This window comes from Muscardinus avellanarius (genome assembly GCF_963383645.1).
Source record: "Muscardinus avellanarius genome assembly, chromosome: 14".
NCBI classification, from domain to species: Eukaryota; Metazoa; Chordata; class Mammalia; order Rodentia; family Gliridae; genus Muscardinus; species Muscardinus avellanarius.
This window is the reverse complement of record NC_137800.1, coordinates 41012864-41037245: the sequence shown is the minus strand read 5'-3', so window position 1 is coordinate 41037245 and position 24382 is coordinate 41012864. Positions and strand designations below refer to the sequence as shown.

Sequence of the window (24382 nt, the reverse complement as noted above, 5' to 3'; positions counted from 1 at the left end):
CTCTCCTGTCACTGACCCCGGCTGCGCTTGCCCACCAGTGTATACCTGCTCCAATCGACCTGGTTTTCTCACACACACCAGGACATACCATGTGTGACTCTGCCACGCACAATTCTTTTCACAAAGTGTTCTCCCTCTCAATCCAAATGTTATGAATTCTTATTCACCACTTATATCTTACCTAAACAACTGTCCTAGACTCCTGCAATCTCGTCCTTCTTTCCCTTCCAACTCTATCACACTGGCCTCCCAAGCAAGCTAAAATTTAGGATTCCCTATTTAAATTATAGGATGATGCCAAGCGTGGTGGTGTATGCTTGTAATCCCCGCACTTGGGAGACTGAGACAGGATGATCGCACAGGTTTGAAGCCAGCCTCATCGACTGAGTGAGGGTCTTAGCAACTTAGTGAGACCCTGTTTCCAAAAAAAATAGGTCTGGGAGTATAGCCCAAAGGTAGATAGCTTCTGGGTTCCACCCCCAGTACCACCCAAAAATAAATAAATAGATAAATTATAGGATGATAATATTACTTTAATCCTATTAATAACTAGTTTTAAAGGCATAAAAGAGTCGTAGGGTTGATTCCTACCAACTTCTACTTTCTTAAACCCCTGCTTCTCTAGACATACACGTACATACACACATACACTCACACATTTGTCTTTATCCAGCTAATTCTACTCTATCTTCTTCTGCCTCGTATGTGACTGAAATGGCTTCCTTTCATCCAGTCCCACAGCTACTCATGATTCTCTAGATCCTAGCTGCTCATTTGCAGCTCCACTCCAGATCTATTGCATTTTTTTTTTTTTTTTTTTTGGTGGTGGTGGTACTGGGGTTCCTGGAAACCCTTCTATCTCCGGGCTACACTCCCAGACCTATTTTTTTATATTTTTACTTGGAAACAGGGACCCTTAAGCCAGCAAGGCTGGCTTCAAACCAGGGTGATCCTTCTGTCTCCACCTCCCAAGCGTGGGGATTACAAGCGTGCACCACCACGCCAGGCCCACAATTTACATTTTAATGAGATCCTCAGATCACTGAAATACATAATACAAAGCCAGTTATGATAGTCTGCACCTGTAATCTCAGAACTTGGGAGGCTGAAACAAGAGGATCACAGGTTCAAAGACAGCCTCAGTAATGTAGAAAGAATCTCAGCAACCTAGTGAGACCCTGTTTCAAAACAAAAAAATAAAAAGGACTGGGGGCATAGTAAGAGATAGCATTTTCCCAGAGCCTAATTCCCAGGAAAACACACACACACACTCACACACACATACACCACACCCATTTCAGGAACACTATTGAGAATCTTACCCTCTTTGTGAGCCTTTCCAGCAGGACACCCTCCTCTACCCAGGATGGAGCACACCTTCCTTTATGCTCACACCACAACTGCATGCATCAGCATCTGCTTCCATGTATCTCTTAGCCTAGTCTCTACGGTCCCTGAAAACAGGACAAGTGCCTGATTCAATTCTGTCCCTTACACTTAGCATAAAGTGTGCAATGCTTAATGACTTAATTTTTCTTTCAATACCAAAAGTAAATAACAAATTTTGATATGTTCTGTCATCTACAATGAAACACTTTATCTTTTTAGCAAGCTTATTTGCCTCCTAAGTCTGTACTAAAGGGAGAGATTCTTTTTTTTACATCCCTTATAGCAGTTAACAAATATTAAATATCCAAATACCCACTTGCTCTTTTATTTTTATTTGCTACCAGTTTTACTTGACTTTAGGGGACTAGAAAAACAAAATTTTGAAATATAACTTAACTATTGCCCCTTCTGTGGAAAAATTCTGCTGAGTCATCAGAAGCCGTGAGCAGGGCTGGGCAAGTAACAGATCAAAACTTGAGGGCCCCAGCCATTCTGCAGTGAAGACTCAACAAGTTGGGAAAATCCACCTATTCTTCAGAAAGGTATGTTTCACCGCACTGTTACCAGAGCCCTATGTTAGTCAGAGGCCTGGCTCTGGGGAATCCAACAGAGCAGGTCCAGCCACTGTCTCAAAAAAAAGAAAAAAAAAAAAAAGAAAGAAAAGAAAAGAAACAGAAAAGTAATGGTGAAAGGCAAGAAAGGCACTTTAATCAATGTAGCAATGCTGGGAAGACAAAGGAGAACCACATCTTTTGCCCTGTCTTCGAGGTGCTGACAACAACTTTAAAGTTTCACACAAAGGGGAATGAGGGCAAGGGTAGGGGCTGCATAGCTGAAGACTGCACAGAAGCCTCAACGGGGGATCCTGATTAGGTATGTTCGGGTTCACCACTATCTTAGGATGGGTTGTGGGACCTTGTCTGAGACAAGAATGTTTCTGTTGCTTGGCTTATCACAAGAATGTTTGTCCATCAGAACTAATGTCTCTGGAATCCAAGGTGACTCTGGACAAAGAAGACAGATGCAAAACAGAGGCAGAGATGCCAAATCTTTAATCCTGCTTTCAGCCATCCTCTGGACCTTTGCAGGGGAAAATGATGAGTCTGAGGTCTTGTTACAGCACTGTTTCTGGAAGCATCACAACTTTGCAGACAGTTCTAAGTGAGCCTCAGAATTATCACAGAAGACCTGTGCCACCACTGGTTCCAACACACTATCAGCAGAAGTACACTCAATCCCAAGCCCAATATCACTACCCTCACCTACCCAACTTCTATTCTAGTTCACAAGTCTTATCGTCACCCCCACCCCCATCCAGCCTCATCCCTTTCATTTAATGGCAACATGTGGAAGCACTGAAGGTACTAAATAATGCCTTTCTTCAAAAGCTGAACTTCCCCCCGCCTTTGGAGACAGGGTCTCACCAGGTGTTCAGACTGGCCTTCACTCTTGGGATCAAGGGGTTACATACTGGTACTATAGACCCATGCCACCACACAGGACTCCTGGCTAGTACTTCTGATGTTGAAAATATCCTAATGGTATTAGGAAAACTACATGGCTAAATGGCTCGTGTAGGTCATATATCTAACCAGTGACAGTGGGTCGTAGTGCCTAACCACAAGCCTAGTGGTCCCTCTGTTATGCCATGGGAAAGAAACATCACAGTTAGAGGACAAGAGTTGGAAGCAGATGGGTTCAAAGTTGGGTTCTATTTCTTACTGGGAGAAAGCTCCTGCAGCAGAATGGTGAAAACAGTGGGCATGTAACAAAGGCACTTAGCCATTTTATTAACAGTCCTAATGTTTGACTAAATATTAAAGTTGACCTAAAGTAGTTATATAAGTAGATAACATATAAAGAAGCAGTTAAACATATAATCATTAGCAATACAGAAAGACAGACATGGCAATACTGGGGTAATTGAGAGACTATATGAGCAGAGCACCAAGGCCTTAAGCAATGAAATCAACACAGGACCTCTCAGACTAACAGTTCTGAAACAATACATCCATCTGCCAGTTTGTCCCACATCATGTAACTTATCCCAGATGAGAAAGGTAAAGACTTAAGATCTACTTGCAGAGACATTATTAACCTTAGTCATTCATTTTAAGCTCAATACATTTAGCATAGACTTTCACATAGATGATAGATTTGTTTTTATTCTAATAATTATGATCATCTTTTGCTTGGGAAAAATCTGGGAGGAATAACATTTGCACTTTGCCTTATATAGTAACACAGGTCAACTAGATTTGAAGCACAGATGTCTTCATTAATCAACCAATAAGGAGAACCAACTTGGCAAACCTGGTAGAGAGGACTGTAACCAACAACAAAACGTCAGTAAGAATGCCTTGCAAAACTAAAAATTCAATGGAAAGTTTTAGAGGACAATGCTAATATTATCCTATTTTATAGAAATGAAAAGAATAGCACTTGCCAGAAGTTAGAAGGGGAGAAATGGGAATTAGTCAATGGGTGTAGAGTTTCACTTATGCTCGATGAGTAAGTTGTAAAGATGGACTGTGCAACATAATGCCTATGTTTAACAATACTGTATTGTACACTTGAAATTTGTTAAGAGGATAGAGCTATGTTAAGCGTGGAGAAAAAGCAAAGAAAGAAAAAGGACAGAGGACTTTGAGCAAGCACTGACAGCTGTGGGAGTTTTTGAAATGATTCACTGTCTAGGAGAAACCTCTAGTATAATTTTGCAGCTCCACGGTGGCCTCCTCCTTTTGTAAAGGAAAGGCCTGGGAAGAATGAGAGTAGCATACTGGTCTGCTAACACTTTCGAAGGACTGAGAACAACTTCCAGGGCTGCAAAAACATCTGCCAGTCAAGCAATTTCTCATCTCTGAACTATATCAAATAGACATGAATAGATTCAGATTTAATACATTTTTCATCATGTGCTGCTGGGCACACATTCTCCAAGTAAGGCTGCGGTGGCAAGTTTTGGCTCTGCAGCCTAGTTGACTTGCACCCCCTAGATGGCCCATGGTATAGAACCACTGCAAAAGAAGATCTTCAATGGAATTTTAGTAGCTGAATTGATGGGCATTTTTGAGCCAAGATTTCTGGGAAACAATAAACAAAAAATTTCCCTCTATCGTGGAAGTTTATGGCAAATACATTGAACAGTCTAGAATATATAGAGTTAGAAAGCAAGCTAAAAAAATGGTTGAATAGAAAAAATTAAGAATTTAGCTACTGATCAGAGTTTACTATTAGGAGAGTTACCAGAATATCTGGCAAGATTCAAATTCCAGAGTTGGCATGGATGGGTTGAAATATTTAAGACAAAATGTAAACTTTAATTCAAATATCATATTATTTGGATTATATAAAAGTTAGCTGAGGGTATTTTTATATTATCAATGAAATTTTGTTTATACTATGAGAATAAAGAATATATGTGTATTTTTATAAGACTATTCAGTATTAAAAATGACTGTTCTTTATCTTTGATTAAAAAATTATGGGTTTTGAAAATGAGATTCAAGTAGTTAAACACACAAAAAAACATTAACTACTATTACCTTTATTGGAAAACACAGATCATCTTAATAAAAATCTGGACCATGAATTAACATAAGAGGCTGTGTTATACAAGTATATACTTACCTACCCATTAAGGTAACTGCAAATAATCACAAAGTTCAAATGTGTACAGTACTAGAAACACTTGACATCTTACCATAGAAATCATGACCAAATGTCTGCAAAAAAAAAACCCTGCATATTACTGGAGAGGCCCTATGTCTCACTATAATAATATCTGTTGTTCTGTAGCTTGCACTGTTTAGTGGGAATACAGGTGTCATGTAAAAAACAAATAAGGCTGGAGAGGTGGGAGTTCACAGGTGGGAGCGATAGAGAGCATGAAATGCTAGGCGAAGAAGGTTAGACCTTAATCATTAGGTCTGGTTGGGAAGATGGGGAGGGGAGTATTGTCATTTTCTTAGCATTTGCTTCAGGACTTGATTGTGAATGGTAGACCACAGAATTGACTGAAAACTTTGAAAGTAAGAGATCAGCCAGGTGTGGTAGTGCATGTTTATGTAACCCCAGTTCTTAGGAGGATGAAACAGGAAGACCACAGGTTCAAAGCCAACCTCGGCAATTTAGTGAAGATTTTAGCAACCTAGTGAGACCCTGTTTCCAAATAAAAAATAAAAAATTGTCCTAGGGGTGCATCTTGGAGGTAGAATACTTCTGAGTTCAATGTCTAGTACCAAAAAAAAAAAAAAGAAAGAAAGAAAGAAAGAAAAGAAAGAAAGAAAGAAAGAAAGAAGTGAGGAATAAAATTAGAAAGCTGGAACATGGGATGGAGGAGTAGGAATTTTCACTAGATAATAGCAGAGACTGCTGAGGTAGTTTGTAATACATAAATACCAATAAACCATGCAAGTGTCAGAGCCATTCACTATTAGAGTCAGCAAGAGAAAAGTCCTAAGTAGTTAAAATATAAAGATATTTTTATAGATATAACTTAGGTTCATTCAATGTAAACACAGAGAAAATGACTTTTGTAGTTATTGTTTACAGCAATTAGAATTAGTATAAAATGAAAGTAGGACTACCCAAAGCAATAAAAAATAACAAATTATGGGAAAAATGAAGTATTCATATTCAAATCAGTTGCCACAGGTTCATCCACAATTAACTTTAAAGGTACAAATACTTTTACTAAACAATGACGGACGGACATGCCTATGAATACAGAATCAATGGAAGAGTTTTACTCTATCAATATTATTTAAATAAACCTGATAGGTTGATTACAAAATATATACTATACAATACCAACAACTTTGTTATATAGTAGGAAAAAATAGCAAAAAGATCCTTTAGCAAAAAAAAGCAACTCCATACAGATACATGCATATGCATGCGCGCGCACACACACACACACACCCTGTTATCCAAAAAATGCTAGTCCTACAAAAATAGGAAAATAAAAGTGCACATATGTAAATTCTTTCCTGCTTTAGTGTTTTAATTGAATGCTATTATAATAAATTGCTTTTAAAAGAGAAATTGATAGAATTTTTAACTTTAAGTTAGTCTACAATAATTAAGATTAAAAATAGCCAAGCTTGGCACAGTGACGTAAGCCTGTAATCCCAGTATTTGGGATGCTGAGACAGGAGGATTGCAGGTTCAAGACTAGCCTCAGCAACTTTGTGAGACCTTTAGCAACTTAGATCCTGAATTTTTTTTTTTTTTTTTTTTTTTGTGTGTGTGTGTGTGTGTGGTGCTGGGGTTGATTCCAGGATCATTCTACCTTAAAGCTACACCCCCAGCCCATTTTTTTGTTTAAAAAAAAAAAACAGGGTCTCACTAAATTGCTGAGGGCCTCACTCCAAACTATACCCCAGCCCTATTTTTTATCCTTTATTTTGAAACAGGGTCTCACCAATTTCCAGAGGGCCTCACTATGTAGCTGAGGCTGGCCACAAACCCGGATCATCCTGTTTTAGCTCCCAAGTACTGGGATTACAAGCATGCGTCACCATATCGGGCTCTTAAATCCTGTTTTAAAATAAAGGACTTGGAGGTAGAATGCCCATAGGTTAAATCTCTAGTCACACACACACACACACACACACACACACACACACACACACACACACACGGCCCAAAAGTTCTGGAACAGAAAAATAATGAGAAGATTATAACTGAACAATAAAACAAACAATTCAACTTAAAAACTGGCAAAGAGCCAGGCATAGTGGCACACACTTGTAATCTCAGTACTTAGGAGACTGAGACAGGAGGATTGCAGGTTCGTGGCCAGCCTCCGCTACTTAGTGAGGCCCTCTGGAAATTAGTGAGACCCTGTTTCAAAATAAAGGATAAAAAATAGGGCTGGGGTATAGTTTGGAGGTAGAATGCTCCTGGGTTCCATCCCCAGTACTGGGAAAAAAATTGGCAAAGAAACAGAACAGACTTTCTCCAAAAAAAAAAATATACGATGGCCAGCAAGCACATGTGGAAAAGCTCACCACTGTTCATTAGTGAAATGCAAATCAAAACCACAATGCGGAGACACCACCTCACACCCATCAGGATAACTATTACTAAAAAGTAATGATAACTAGTATTGGCAAGGAAGTGGAAAAGTGGAATCATTGTACATTGCTGGTAGGAAAATAAAATGGTGGAGCTGCTAGGGAAAGTGGTATGGTAGTTCCTTAAAATAATTAAGTATAGATTAACCTATGATCCAGCAACTCCATGAAACACACCCCAAAAACATAAAAGCAGTGATGTGAACCATTATCTGTACACCCATCTTCACAGAAGCATTATTCACAACAGCCCAAAGTGGAAGTAACTCGCGTATTCACAGGCAGGTGAATAAATAAAATATAGCCCATATATGGACAATGGACAATTATTCAGCCTTAAAAAAGAAATTTTGCCACATAATATAATGTACATAAACCTCAAGACACAATGCTAAGTTACCTATGATGGCCACAAATAGACAAATTTTGTATGACTTTCTTTAAATAAGGTGCCTATAATAGTCAAATCTGTAGAGACACAAAGTATAATGGTGGTTATGAGAACTGGAGAAAGGCAAACTGGAGTTTATAATTTTTAAATGCTTAGAACAGCACCTGGTACATAGTAACATAGTTCTCACCAGTCATCAAAATAAATTAAAATTGAGTAAAAAGTAAATAGTTTTAAATAAAACCATAAAAACAATAATAATTAAATACAGGTCATTTTTTTCTTCACCTAGGAAGGTCTTTTAGGCGTAAAAATTGGAAAAAATAAGTGATACATTTGATGACATAACCTTCAAAATTTAAATCACCATATACAAAATTAAAAGGCATGTAATAAAACAGTGGACAGTAAGAAACTAGCAAAGAACCCTATATCCCAAAATAGAAAGTCAGTACAATTGTTTTAGAAAGTGGCCTTACTGTGTCTAACCCCTTTCCTGGTTACCCAACTGTCACTCTCAATCCCCATTTCCACTGCTCACAACCTATAGAAAGGTTTAAAAAGCCAACTACTTGCTTCCCAACCTTTCTTGATGTGAAGGTTGACCATGTGATCTGATCTGTGCCAGTAAGACATGTGAATAAGAGTGCCAGGAGGGAAGCTGCCAAGGAGGAGTTTCCCTCCTGGATAAATGTAAAGAGGCATGTCAGGGCCCCACTTGGGACCCCATCTTTGGCTCCCAGCCTGTGGACACCGTAGAAAGAGGTCATCATGGGTGGAACTCTTGGCGACCATATTTCAACTGAAATGTCAGTGAGAAGAGCCAACATGCCAAGGCAGGAGGGATGGAAGAATGGGAAGTAGAAAGATGATGTCAGTCACCAGGGCCCAAACTACCTACATCTAGACTTCCTGGTTGAAGCCAAAAGGTTGAGTTTTCTACAACTTGATACAAATTGTGCTCTAAACTGTCATATTCTCCAGTCATCAGTGCTTAGTGCAGCCGATTCCTCTTTTCTCCTTCTTCCTTGAAAGGCTTAATAATTTAGCTTTGAGACCATTACTCTTGACTGATTTCCGTCTTATACTCCTGGCTATTCTCTGGTTTCCTTTGTGATGCCTCTTCATCTTTCCTCTCTATTAATCCTAGGAGTATTCCAGAGATATCCTCGACCTGCTATCTTTCTACATTGCCTGTCTTGGTGATCTCAATTTTACAGTTTTAGACCAGAATCTTCTATGCACTCCTTTATTATTTATCATAATTTCTGAGTTCCTGATACCCATGCCCCAAAAAACCACGTCTCCGTCATCCTTTCCCATCCCAGTTAATGGAAGCACCATTCATCACTCACAACAAATGTTCACAGCCATCCTGACTCCTCTCCCCCATCATCCACCCTAAGCAAATCCTGTTGGCTTAACCTTCAGCATGTATCCAGAACCAGCCACAACCCTCGCTCAAGAAATCATAACCTTCTGCTGCATCTATAATACCGCCTCCTTTTCAAACTCACTCGCATTCAATCTATTCTAAACATGGCTACCGAAGGAATCCTCTCAAAATATGAGTCAGCTGGGTTCAAATCCAGAGCCCATACTATGATTTTTCAAGACCATGCATGATCTGGCTCTCAACTGCCTCTCCAACCTTATCTCCTAAAACACACACACACACACACACACACACACACACACACACACACCTCTACTTTAGCATTTTTTCTCTTTTTAGAGCATATCACGATCAAATATACTATTATTGTTCATGTGTGGACTATCTCACCATGATAAAATTTTGTGTGTGTGTGTGTGTGTGTGTGTGTGTGTGCACGTGTGTGTGCATGTGTGTGGTGTTGGGGATGGAACCCAGAGGCTTTCTACCTTTGGGCTACACTCCCAGACCTATTTTGTATTTTATTTGGAAATAGGGTCTCACTAAGTTGCTGAGAACCTCAGTAGCTGAGGCTGGCTTCGAACCTGCGTAATCCTCCTGTCGCAGCCTCCCAAGTACTGGGATTACAAGCATGCGCCACCATGCCTACCTATGATGTAATTTCAAAGAAGAGCATGTTTTGATCAATCCTGTATCCTACCACTAAGATAACTGGATCTACATGTATTCAAAAAACATTTGCGTGCCAAACATTTGCCAATTAAAATACCATTTTGCACCTTCCTCAACATGGATATTTGGAAAGAGTGTTAGAAATGTCAAAATCCTGGCAAGAGTTTTGGAAAACTCAAGAGTAAAAGCACAAACTTGTATAATGTTTCAGAAGGGCAATTTGGCAGGCTGTGTGAAAAGTCTTAAAGACGCTCACACCCTGTGAGTCCATCCAGAGGAATGTATCTAGAAATTTATCTGACTCGCTTATGTACTTATTACATACAAAGATCTTCTGTGTAGAGTTCTTTAATGTACTGGAAAAAAAAAAACCCTGGAAACCACTTTAATGTTCAAAATTCAAAGAAATAAACCATAGCTGCTATGGTTTGAATGAGTCCTCTAAAGTACAAGTGTTGAATCAAACCCCAATGCAACAGAGCTGGGCAGTTGCTGGGCAGCCTTTCAGGAAGGCCCTGCCCTCGGGGACAGGCTGACATTATCTTGGGAGGAGTGGGTGAGTTAGGAGAGAGAGGGCTTGTTATAAAAGCACTTGCCCTTCTTGCTTGTTCTCTCACGCTCTCTCGTCTTCTGCCTTCTGCCATGGCATGACACTGGGACCAGGCTCTTGGACTTCTCAACCTCCAGACTAAGAGCCAAATAAATTTCTATTGCTTATAAATTACCCAGTCTGTAGTGTTTTGTTACAGCAACACAAAACATCTGAAGACAGTTGCACAGTTAGATGATAAATATTATGGTTATTTAAAACCATGTTACTAAGAAAACTTGGAAAACTCAAAAGAATATAAGCACCATACATTTTAAATGAAAAAGAAAATTCAGTCACTTAAATAAATGCCCACTGACTCCTGGCTATAGTATAATTTTTATCTAATTAATAAATTTCATTTATTTTTTATTTTGCTATTTTTATCAGTACATTGTAGTTGTACATCTAAATGGAGTACAAGATGATAGAGGCACACATATACACATTGCCCAATTAGCCCTTACCCCATTCCCACCCTTATTTATTTTGAGACAAGGTCTTGCTATGTTACCTAGGCTGCTCAGACTCCTGGGCTCAAGCAATCCTCCTGCCTCAGCCTCCTGAGTGGCTAGGACTTCAGATGCATACTACTGTACCCAGCTAGGTATGAGATTGCTGAAATTGCCCTCTAATATCTGTAAGCACGTGTGCAAAAAGAAAAGTCACTAAATAGCTATAAATTCTGATGTTATGAGCTACTTAGTGGCAGTGGTAACTTAAGGGTGATTTTTTTCCTTGTGACTTTTTATTTAAAAATGCTATACTTTAAAAAACCTGCTGCAGGAAGGGAGCAGTGGAGACTTGAGAGTCTATCCAAAATAACTCAAAATATAAAAGAGGTAGAGCAATGTTCTTTTTCTGACCTTAAACAGATCTAGACTCTACTCAGTACCTCTTTGTTGACCACCAGAACACCAATCTACTGTCCGAGTAACTAACCGCCCTCTTCCGTATCTATGCCTTTGTCTTGACTCCATCCTCAATCTTTACATTATACTCTGATTCCTCTATTTCTACTCCCTAGTATACCAGCCAGCTTCTACTTCTGGGATCTTAAATACCAGAAAGCAACACTAAGCCAAGCCTATCCCCGACCTATGTACAGATGCACCTCTGTTGTATTATAAAAGTACCTGTATCACATGCAAAGATTTAAGCAAAGTCTGGTATTTTTTTAACCTTATCCTCTTCTGAAATCCCATGGGTTTTTTTTTGTTTGTTTTGTTTTGTTTGGGGCTTTTTCTTTTTAAAAAAAATACAAGAAAAAATACAATGAGGACTTGTCATCATCCTTGCTTGGCTGTTGATGCCCTAAGGCAAGAACTATATCTTACTCACCCTACAATTCCTCAGTGTCTGGCAGATGACTTATAAAGTATTTACTCTCAAACTACCTGTTAAGCAAATGAATTACCTTCTATAACATAGAATTTCAGTAACGGTCTACATTTATGTATTGTGAAATGGAATTTCAGTATCCCACACTCTCGCCATAGCCATGATAATAATTTACTAGGAGGATATAAAAAAAACTGTACTCTGAGCCAGGCATGGTGGCTCACGCTTATAATCCTAGGACTTGGGAAGCTGAGACAGGAGGAGCACATGTTCAAGGACAGCCTCTGCAAGCATTGAGACTCTCATCAACCTAGTAATACCCTGTTTCAAAATAAGAAATAAAATCGGTCCGGGGTGTAGCTCAAAGATAGAATGCCTCTGGACTCAATTCTCAGTAACACACACACACACACACACATACATACACACACACACACACACACACACACACACACACACACACACAAATGTACCCTGGATACCCATCACCATTTGTTTAAGTTCAAGGGAAAGCTCACAACAAGCAGCCAGGGCAGCACAGGTGAGTCACGATAAAAAACAAAAACAGAGCAAGTCCTAAAAGAGCAGCCATTTGACAAGAAATGACAACTTCCCATCAGGCAAGATTTTTATGACGACGTGATCACATAGAAGCCAGCTGATGCTGCCAGCCCCAGCCTGTGTCGGTACAATGCTCCGAGGAGACATCTGCTGCCTTGGGTGGGGTTTAAACAAAAAGCTTCCTTAGTCACACACCTGGAAAGCCATGTCCCATAGCCAAGGGAATCCTGAAAATTCAGAGTGCAATAAACCCAAGACTTGGAAGAGTCACATTCTTTCTTAGCTACTATACAAAGAAGATGAACAGGACTGTCACAGGCATGTCAGTGAGTTTATCTGCTATCTGGTACTGAGAATAGAAGGGTCTGGGGTGTAGCTCAGTGACAGCACATAAATTCAATGTGGCAAGGGCCTGGGTTAAACCCCTAGCATCAAAAAACAGAAAACAAAATACAGGAAGGCATTCAGTGAGCTTCTGAACCCCTTAGAAGCCACGGTTGATGGCAGAGCTCTGAGAAGTGAGGTCACTGAAAAATCAAAACTGAACATCAGTTGTTACCTTTCCTAAGTTTGCAAAAGTAAGCCAAATAAATATGCACAGAGTCACTTAGAAGCCATCACCTATTCTCATAAAAGTGAGCTGAAAAGTATCAAAGAAGCTAATCATCCCACTGGCTGCTGCTGTCTTAAATCTTTGTTCTTTGTCTTTTTTTTTTTCTTTTTTGAGAGAGGGTACTGGAAACTGAACCCAGAGGCAATTGAACCTCTGAGCTACATCCCCAGGCCTATTTTTTAAAAAACAAGATCTTGCTAAGTTGCTGAGGCTGGTCTCCAACCTGTGATCCTCCTGTCTCAGCCTTCTAAGTACCAGGGCAATAGGCACGCACCACTACACCTGCTAAGCCTTCATTCTTAAATCTTCCTACTATTTAATCTCCAGGTGCATCAACTCGTACCTGCTTCTGCATTCCCTTCCTTTTCTGTCATGTCTGCCAGTGTGCTGGGTGTGTTCTGCCCTTCCAGTGCTCGGTTGTCATGGTTATCCCTGGGGCTTATTATCAGCCCTTTTCCCACAGGCTACCTTCACCTCCTCTCCACATTTTTACTCAGGCTTTAAACATGCACACACCTGTTTGAAGTGCTTCCCAGCCTTTGGTATCTTCAAGTTTAACACACCTCAAACGAAACCATCACTCCCCTGAAAATCTCCTCTTGCTAGTAGCCCCAATAGCTTATATGCTACCTAAAAAAGCAAGCTGCGCACACACAGGAACATTCACCACCACCGGGAGCTGGTCAGTCTTTCTCTAAAATATCTAGAGTATGCGCTCTACTTTCTATTCCCAAAACTCTCAGAGGCCCATGTTAGACAACCAGGACTGACTTGCCTCAGCCTCCCTAGGGCCATCTCTCACGGACCCCAGCACACGTTGTGCTCCACGCATGCGGAGCCTGGCCTTATAGGTCCCCAAACACACCATCTCCTTTCATAGCTCTGCACCTGCACTTTTGACAATACAGCAACCTTATCCACAGGCAAGCTTCTCTGGACACATTCCAAGACGAGTTTGAATGTCCACACTCTTCTCAGGCTGAGTGGGTGAATGTCCACACTCTTTGGCTCAGCTGGTGTTTTCCCCTTTACTGTGGATACAAGCCTCAATTCAAGTCAAACTAAATGGCATTTTTAAACATCTGTTGTGTAACAGGTACACTGTGCTAAGCCCTGGAAAATATAAAAACAATGGATACCTGCACTCTGCCCTATGGTTCTCCCAGTTAAACAGGAGACAGGCATGTAAGAAAATAATTATCAAACAGCTTGGTAAAGGCAAAAATGTCACAGATACCAGGGGAGTCCAGCTGAGATGTGAAGCCTGTCAGTGCAGTGTCATGATTTGCTTGGATTCCTCTTCCCACCTAGTCTTCCAACTACTGAGCTTCCTAGGACAGCATGCTTGTTTAATCGTATTTCTATTCTCAGAATCAAGTAGACCTCCATACACACAGTAGATACTCCAAATATCTTGTGAATGGATAAATAAGACATTGCACAGCTGACCTATTAAGCACACTCTGAGTCATTCCCTAAAGCAGTCTTCTCCGGTATTATTAATAGTGAGAAGTGTGTGAAATACCTAGGAAAATTAAGAATCCACAGTGATGATGGGAGTGAGAAAGGAAAGAGAAGACACTTGTCTCTGAGGCACCCACGGCGCCCTACTTACTCTAGCTTCAGCTCCTTCTCTGAGCTGATCCACTCTCTCCAGGCCCCCATGCTGATGGGCGGCTCAGAGTTTTTCAAGGCTCCCTACCCCCACATCTTGGGACCTCTGTACCCCCTCTGTGCACTAGAAATTTCTCACCCCTGGCACCAGGCTTCCATCTCCTTCTCCTGCAGGTGTCTACTCAGGTGTCATCCTACCAGTGAGGTTATTTCCTGACCACACTCTTTAAAATTCAAACCTCCTTCCCTGCTCTTCTTCCTCTAAGCACCTAGCATCTTCTATACTAAGCGATCCATTGACTTATTTTCTGACTTCCTTTATCAGAACTGAAGCAAGGATCTGTCGCATTTGTGCACTTCTTCATCCTTGGCACTAAGGAAGGTCCCTAGCTCCAGCAACCACTCACTAGGTAGTTGTTACAATCGGGCCCTTTAATGAATAATCGGCTCCTGTTCTTAATGAAGGAGTGAGCATGTCAGTGTTGCCTTATGCAAAGGAAACATAGGCTAGGCGCACAGGTTCTGGGGGCAGGCAGGCTGGCCCATCCCATCTCCCCAGCTATCAACTGTCACCTTGGGCAAGTTACTTAAGCTCTGAAACCCTCAGCCACCTTGTGCAGAATGGGCATAATGACATTATCTATTCCTCATGGGCTGCAAGGATGAGATGAGATTATGCACTTAAGGGAGCTCAGGACAGCGCTTGGCATATGAGTACTCCAAACATGTTAGCCATTACTAGTATTAGAAAGAAATCCTAAGACACTCTAAAATATGCATTCTAATTACATGCAAATACCGAAACATCTACTAGCAACATTAAAGATAGCCCTCAGAATACTTTATTGAGTGATCATTTCTAGTTTTTATTAATTAATGTATACAGATATGTGAAAAAATTCTCCTAATTTTGCTCACTTCCTCTTCCAAGCTCTTACTTAGAAAAGCTAAAATACCCTAGTATAGTGGTACACGCCTGTAATCCTACTACTTGGAAGACAGACAGGAAGATCACAGGATTGAGGCCAACCTTGGAAAATTAGTGAGACCCTCAGCAACTTAGAAAGACCCTGTTTCAGAAGTTAAAAAATAAAAACGGGTTGGGGATTTGGCTTGGAGGTATAATGTCTTTGGGTTCAATCCCTAGCATCAAGAAAGGTGAAAAGAGATTTCCTTAAACTCTAAGGAGAAAAATCAGTTTACATACACCATGAATTTGTACAAGTAAGCAGAAAAAAGAGAAACCCGTAACAACATGCAAGTCATTACAAGTTTCAGATGTACTACTGTCTACTGTCTTGAGAGGAATTCACTGTATTAACCCACAATAAACTGAATTAAAACAAAGGATAACCATAACCCTTTAGAGATGATGTTATTCTAATCATCTCTTTCATGAGGCCATTCTTCTCCTGAGGGCCTCTACCACAGCCCTCCCACATCTCCCTGCAGCTTTATGGTTTTGGCATTCTGTGCACCCACCTTTCTGGGTGGGGTAAAAGGCCAGGGGCAAGGAGGGCAAATGAGGACCTACAATCCTTCCCAGCTCAGGAGGTCACTAGGAAGGCAGCATCATGACTGTGTGGAGGACACAAACATCCATTTACAAAGTGAAACCTAGTAAGAACCTGCCCCTGGAGGATGTGACAGGTGAGGGGCTGACTATGCCCAAGTCGCTGATCAAGACAGTCACTGAGCAGTTCCTTATTCAGCAGAAGTTTTCAATAACTATAAAATAACATACACCATGGTAAATTGCCATGGGTCTGAAAAGTGCCACCATTTCTAATTCAGTTGAGCAACAAGATTTTTTTTTCAAAATTCATGGTTCTACTAATAGTACCTTTGGGGGAGGTGTACTAGGGATTGACCAAAGGCATTCTATCTCTGAGCTACACCCCCTATCCCTGTTAATTTTTATTTGAAAACAGGGTCTCACTAAATTGCCATGGCTAGTCTCAAACTTGAGATCCTACTATCTCAGCCTCCCAAGCACTGGGATTACAGGCATGAGCCACCGTGCCCGGCTAGTGCTTCTTTAGTCATGTGAGGCCTAGGAGCTTGGAATACGGAGCCCTGCTGCCTGGTCTGAATCCCATCTCTGCCACTTCCCAGCTGCCCAGCCTCTGACAAAGCCTGCTCTGCAGTGGTTTCCTAATCTGTAAAATGGGAGGAAGCCTCAAAACATTCATGAGGATTATATAAATTCACAGGTGAAAGGATTAAAACAGACCCTGGCACTTGCTATACACTTAGGAGTGTAAGCTGCTATCATTGGCATTGTAATGATTATTAGAAATAATTTTCATGATCTCATTTTTTAACTGAGTTTGTTGATAAAAGAAACACTCCTAAGAAGCAAAAGTACTTTAGATTTGGTTTTATGTAAATTTCTACATTTTGACCTTAAAATAGAAGTGCTCCATTGGATTTAATTACATTTCTTTCTCGTATTCTTTTTATTTATTTTTTTATTTATTTTTGCAGGTCTGGGAATGGAACCCAGGGGCATTCTACCTGCGAGCTATACCCCCTGCCCTATTTTTTATTCTTTAATTTGAAACCGGGTCTCACTGAGTTGCAGAGGGCCTCACTAAGTAGCTGAGGCTGTCCGCGAACCATGATCCTCTAGTCTCAGCCTCCCGAATGCTGGGATTACAAGCGTGCGCCACCACGCCCGGCTCATATTCATTTTAAAGCTTCAAACACTTGGCTATTTTAACTCTGGGTCTGTTTTTTTCCTTGGTTTTCAAAAAGAATTTTTTTTTTAAATCCTACACTGGCTGGCACATTCCGGCTGCTTACCTTCCAAGCAGAGTAACTTTGTATGAGTACAGTGGATATCCACTTGGTTTCAGTTTCCAAACACACAAACACTTCATTGTGAGATGAATGGCAGTGGGCTCTCCATGATCTAAAGGCACATTGTTTTTGCTCCTGGATTCTTCTGTTCTACTTTTAACTCTGTGGTGATTATGTTTCTTCTCCCCCACAACAAACACCTCTCACTTTATTGTGAACATTGAAACTAGTTGCTATTAATTTTAAAACATGATGCAGCACAATCAAGTTAGTCTTCTGCCTCAGTCTGCTCGGGCTGCCATAATAAATGCCACAGACCGGGTAGTCGCAACTATGAGAAAATTTATTTCCTTATAGTTCCGGAGGCTGGAAGTCTAAGGTCTAGATTGCTGCCGCCGCTTCACTTGTTTCACATGGTGGAGAGGGGACTCTGGCATCCTTCTTCTTCTAGAAAGGGTATCAGTCCCATTGGATTAGGGTCCCGCCTCTATGACCTCATTTAACCTTCACCACCTCCTCACAGGCCCTAGCTCCAAGTACATTCACATTGGAAGTGAAAGCTTTCATGGGTAAATTTGAGATCAAACAAGTCCATAAATGTCTTATAACTACTCAAACATTAACACTAAATTCAAATCCATAATGTTTCCACTTAAAATTTTTTCCATTCATACATGGAAACCACCAGGGAAAATATAATTCAATATTTAACTCAGACTGAAAGAATTTAAAAGCCGGATGTGGTGGTGTAAGACCCCCGCAGAGGGGAGACCCTCAATCAGCCTCGGGATAAGCGACGACAGCAAGAACACACGAGAAACTTTAATCTTGATGCAAAAGCAAAAGGTAAAAGGAGCCAGAGCACTGGGGCCGACCCGTATAGGAGTTCGGCCCCGAGCCACTGAAACTGAGGGTATTTATAGGGAAAAGACCATTGGTTAGGGGGTTTTGGGTTAAATTGCATGCGTTTACAGAAAATTATGGAATCATTTGAAAAGTACATTCTGTAGTCAAGTGTTAGATAAAATACCAGGTGTAGTCAGTAAGCTCCTGGGTCAAGGCGCTCTGGCCCAGACAGTATAGATAAGATGGGGTGGGCTTATCGCATATCTTACATTCCTAAGCTGTAAGCTGCAGTAAAATATACTTTTTCTTTTAACTATTAGCTGGCTGTTTTAACTATTAGCTAGCTGCTAGGGGCTTATGATTTTTTTCTAAATGGAGCCTTTCAGTGGCGCATGCTTGTAATCCCAGTAGGGATTGGGAGGCTGAGATAGGAGGATCATGCAGGTTCGAAACCAGCCTCAGCTACATAGTGAAGCTCTCCGCAACTTAGTGAGACCCTGTTTCTAAATAAAATATGGAATAGGTCTTGGAGTATAGCCCGGAGGTAGAAAAGCCCCTGGGTTCCATCCCCAGTACCACACACAAAAATAATAATAATAATAATTTAATGTGTAACTTAGTGTATCAAGCTCACTGACAGGATAATAAAAGCTCAATGACATTCCCTGTCTCTTATGACCAAACTGATTACTTTTCTTATCTAACCACATGATATTAATGTAATACAGAATAAAAGGACCTAAATGATGCTTTGCAGCATGACCTCCTACATAAAAGAACTCCATCTTTTTAAACAGACCCTGGGTACCAACTTAATTTCTTACAAGTGTGAGCACTTAGGCTTTCTGGGACTCAGTATCACGTGGTTCAGAGCATCACACCAGTAGCAGCTATTATTCAGTCAATTAAATGAGCTTCAAACCGTCCTTAGTAAGACAGGACTGCAGAAGCTTACAGGACGTTAAGTTCCAAACCCTTACGCAGGACAGCTGTGAAAGCTGCTGCCCTGGGAGGGTGGCTGACTGACAAGGTCCTAACCGTACTCCTTCATCTCTCTGGGAAGGGAGGTCCATGCCCTAGCAAACACCGTATGGCACATCAGGCAGCACAGGAGGCCCAGAGCTTTGATCTCACTCGTGTCTTGCCTCCCAACTGCGGCAATGTCCTAAAAACAAGGATCGCTGCTTCTCCCCCACATCTCTTCTGTTTTTCACCCAAACGAGGAACCCCTCACGCTGATGACTTCCTCCTTTCCACTCAGCTCCTCTGGCGATGGGAATAGAAGTACTCTGTGAATACCTTTCTTCCACTCATCTGCCCAAACCCCACGACCATCGCACTTTCTACGAAAGCAAACAATCAATCCTTAAAACACATCTGTGCCCCATAGGCTTCTCACACTAGCAGCTTCAAGATAGAATTTGAAAATAAAACTAAAAAAAACTAAAAAAAAAAAAAAACTGGTGCAGTAAAGAGATCCTCTGGGATTTGGTTGGTTTTATTAGTTTCTGCAAAACATTCTCACATGTGTGAGCACATGACATTAAAGGTACATTTCTTTTTAAAACCATTTGATAGTAGTCACTGTTTTTATAAGGGAACTTACTTCTAAATCTATCTGACATGTCTTTAATTTGCCCAAGGTTGTACCTGCAGAAACAAGGGGTGTTCCCAGCAGTGCGTGCAGCCACCTGGAATGGCTGGCAGGCTTTTGTGTCTTAGTCTCTGTGAAACAGGGCTTGACTTTTCCATTTCCTGCTCTGGTTTGTAACACAAAGAAATCTGTACATCTGCCAAATTTAGTAAGACACTTAATAGCTACTCTCAAAGCTCTCAAATGTCACCGGCCTAAAACTACTTTAAAGCTACAGCTTCTAAAATACATGCCAACATAAACAAAAGTTTGTGTCAGAAAAGTTTATTTTTTTAGTTGCCCTCAGATCCCTATAGATTTATAATACACTTTTTTTTAGTAAAATTTAAAGAAAAAAATTCTCTCTTCACATGGGGTGAGGACACAGTATGAAATCTACTACACAACACTGAAGTACTGTGAAGCACTTTACCATTTGTGGAAAAAAAGATGACATGGTACATATTTAAAACAGTTACCCAATTGCATATGTATGATGTTCCTTCTGAATAGCTTACTAGCTGGCCTGTGCACAGAAACCTCTCTCTAGCTAGCCTCCGCATCACTCAAAGATGGGCGCTGCGCTCTTGTCTTCTTTCTTGACTTTCCCTGTCCCTTGCTGGACCACAAAAGGCTGTCTGAATGCCTTCCTGACAGAATGCATTAGTCCTGCAACCAAAATTGTCTTTCTGCCTTCTGAGGGGCCTCAATTTACATTCCAATAATGCAGACACTACCATAAGCAGCTGTACAATAGTCGATCTACTTTATCCTTACCAGAACTGGACACACGCCTGATCCTCTGCGGAGATAAGGCACGATCGGGGCCCAGGTTTCGACTGTCGCTGTTTCGCCTCAGACAGGAAACAGCAGACCCCACTTTGGCTTTTGCACCAGGTGTTTTCCTCAAACTGCAGGAGTCAGGCTTGGAGACATTCCTGCTTGGGGTGGTGGTAGCTTTTGAATCAGAACCCTATGAAAAACAAATTAAGATTTCAATCCAGCTCACAGCTTGTCCATACCATTTCCTATTGTTAGCTAAGTGTGAGAGACAAATGCTTCCTCCCTTCGTGTGTCTCCCAGATAAACATTTAATTCTCACTTTTACTATGAAGCAATTAAAACTTGACAGCTGCTCTCCCACTGGACACGATCTGCCTTGGATCTACTGTTCTCAAGATCTCCTGTGCCACAGTATTCGGTCCCTTTCCGGTAGACCCTCTCTCTGACAGCTCCATCCTTCTTTGGCTTCACTGACAGCGCTTTTCTGCTTGTATGATTATTCTTTCTCTGGGTCTTCTTTTCCTGTGCCTTTAAATGCTTTAAAATCTTCACCAGGGCCCAGACTGGGTGCTGTTCTCTTTCCTCAGCATGTACTCTCCCCTATGAACTTGTCTGCTGTTTCAATCACCACCTACACACTGGAGCATCCAAATTCCACACGTCCAAGCCAACAACACTCTCTCCAGTTGCCCCTGTATTTCACTTGTCTGCGGCTCCCCATTCAGATCCTTCAGGTGCCTCTACTTAACAATGACAACAATAATCCTATTATTTTTGGTATTTGCTAACTTAGAGCCCTATGTTACAATAAGCTAAAACATCATTCTAAATTCTAAACACATGTATCAACTCATTTAATCCTCATAACAATCCCATGGGGTTGAAACTGTATCATCCTCTACTTTCAGGATAAACATGAGGCATCTTCTAAAACCAAACTTATTTTACCCATCCAACTCAGAATTCATCTCATATTTGCCAAAAAGCCACCTCTGGCTGCTTCTTTTCCTACCTCTAAAACCTCTCCTTTCCATCTGCTTTAGAATAAGCCATCTTCAATTCTCACCACAATTACTAAAACCATTAGGATTTTTCTGGTCTCCAAATCACCTTCCACTTTCCTGCCGAGGCAATCCCTAAAGCTTTCTGCCTTCCAGATAAAACTGACTCTTTTCTGAGGCACCTCAAGCCCTGAATGTGGTACCTCCTGCCATTCTCTTCAGCTTCTTTCTTTCTGTTCCCAGCTCCTATCAAACCCACAGTCTGGGGTCCCTTAAATCAGAAGATCTTCTCGTTCTTCATCCTTATGCATGGTAGTCCCTCCACCAGAACAGGTGCCCCATGTGTTCTGTCAAGGGACTAATGCCATGCGCCCCAGAAGCCTTCCTTTACGTTTCTCCCATCGCCATCAACTTCCTTCCCCTCCTGCACTACAATCTAGTCATATTCCCAACTTACTATTTAACATGCCCTGTGAGCTTACTTTCTAATAATCTCACTGCACGAGGCACTGAATTTAGGCAAGGGCTATGTCTTTTTCTATATCCCAACGATTGTCACCTTCCACGTGGCACACAGGAGGCACCCATTCTACATACAGAATATGGGAGTCTGAGCCTCACCCTACTACAGGATGCAACACTGCAAGCTACAATCTATACTGGAGACTCATAAAGAAGTCATTTTGCAAGTCAATGAGGTGGCTACAATGTGAAACTATCTAAAATCCATGGGTTTTTTGTGGGTTTTTTTGCTTTGGTTTTTAGTACAGGGGATTAAACCCACGGACATTTTACCTCTGAACCCAGGCTATTCTTTTTACTTTAAAAAAAAAAAACAAAAAAAAACCAGGGTCTTAGTATCTGAAGGTGGCCTCAAAACTACGTTCCTCCCATCTTAGCCTCCTGAGTACTAGGATTACAGGTGTGCGCCACTGCATTCAGCCAAACTCCATGCTTTTAACCTCAATGTTGCATAGGCCCCATTATATCTCTTCTTTCTTTAATAATTCATATGTGATCACGTTTTGGAGAGACACATAAAGCCCTACGCTGATGGCTATTGAATCCATATGCCAGGTGAATCAACACTAACTTAATCGGCCAATATTCAAAGAGAATAACTACAGGTCATGTTTTGGTACTGGACACACCAACACAAAATTAGCCAAGAAAATCAGAACATTATGTACAAACTAACAAAGATCTTCCAGCTCTACCTGAAAGCTAAGTTAATCATCCTCCAGAGAAAAAATAAACCAAACCTCTTAAACTTACAAAAGTGAACCTTCAGCAAATCACTTATTTTGCCTTTCAGAACCAACCTTCCATAGAATCTGAAACTCTGTGATGTATGTAGTAGAAAGACCCAGGATTCTCAATTTTTCTACTTACCAGCTCTGAGAGTTTCAAATAACTTCTCTGAAGCATTAAAACTGGATAAGAAAAGCTCTGTTGTTTCTGGGGGGAGTGAACAATAACATATGCAAAGTACCTGAGCATTGTTGGGAAAATTAAATGACATAAGGAAGATCACTGAGCAAAGTGCTTGATCCAGGGCAGGCACCGCACCAATTCATCCCCTTCCCATAATTCACCATTGCTTTTGACTGACACACTGTCCTGAATCCATAACCTCTGCAATGAGTAACTACACTTAACTCTCTGTACCGAGTTCTGAGATCAATCTCCTTCCAAATAATTTTTTTTGGAGTTTCAGATAAACCCTGACCCAGAAACAACTATGAGGTTGGAAATAGCCTTGAGTAAACTAATTTAGCCTAAGACCTACAAAGCATAGAAAATAACATCCCTCCAGGACTGTGGAGCAGGTAGAGCCCCCTAGGTACTGCTAAAGTAAACACTCAGAGTGTGACAGACAACTAAACATTCCCTGCAGTAAATCACAGCCCATGGCTATGAGCCCTTGTCCAGACCCTTCCTTGCCCTCCCTCCCAGAGACAGGTAGAAATGTGCAAGAGGTGAAATTAGAGGTCACTGTGCTTGATGTGATCCTTGAAAAAGAGTGAGTTCTTTTTCCAGTTGAGAAGTAAAAATTCCAGAGCTGAGAATGTGGAACAGTATTTTCAAGTACTTTACGTCCAATTATAAATCCTAATTGCAAGATTCCCAAGGTGCAAGGTGCCTCTTTCTCTAAGATATACTGGGATTCATTTTAATCTGAGGGTTCTAGTACCTTACTTCATGGGCCTGAAAAACAGGCTTTTATTTTGCACAGGGGAGATATAAAGATAACATTGAATGCAAAAATCTGAAAAATACCCTCTAGTTTCAAAATTATGCAACCAACTTATAATTAAGATAAACATTACTTAAACTTTGTGATATTTTTCTGGTAGTTAATACCCAATGTAAGTCTCCCATAAATCAAGGGGAAAATATATATCTTATTTCTATATCTACCCATAAACACCAAACTAAAACTACTGGTTAGAATTAAGAGGTCAGCCGGGCATGGTGGCACACGCTTGTAATCCCCGCGCTTGGGAGGCAGAGACAGGAGGATCACGCAGGTTCGAAGCCAGCCGGCGCGCTGGCTTAGGAGACCCTGTTTCCAAATAAAAATGTAAAAATAGGTCTGGGAGTGTAGCCCGGAGGTAGAAGGGCTTCCAGGAACCCCAGTACCACCAAAAAATAATAATAATAATTA

General features: G+C 40.9%; 1 protein-coding gene across 2 annotated transcripts in view; it reads right to left on the bottom strand.

Moving 5' to 3' along the window:
- The window catches only part of MTUS1 (microtubule associated scaffold protein 1), a gene marked incomplete at both ends in the record, with an annotated part of 105458 nt that overhangs the window by 77830 nt on the left and 3246 nt on the right, over window positions 1-24382 (bottom strand). For both annotated transcript variants that reach the window (XM_080710536.1, XM_080710537.1), the window contains one exon: window positions 20708-20903. In XM_080710536.1, coding sequence (XP_080566662.1) covers window positions 20708-20903 — 196 coding nt within the window. The remainder of the gene's footprint in view (window positions 1-20707; window positions 20904-24382) is intronic.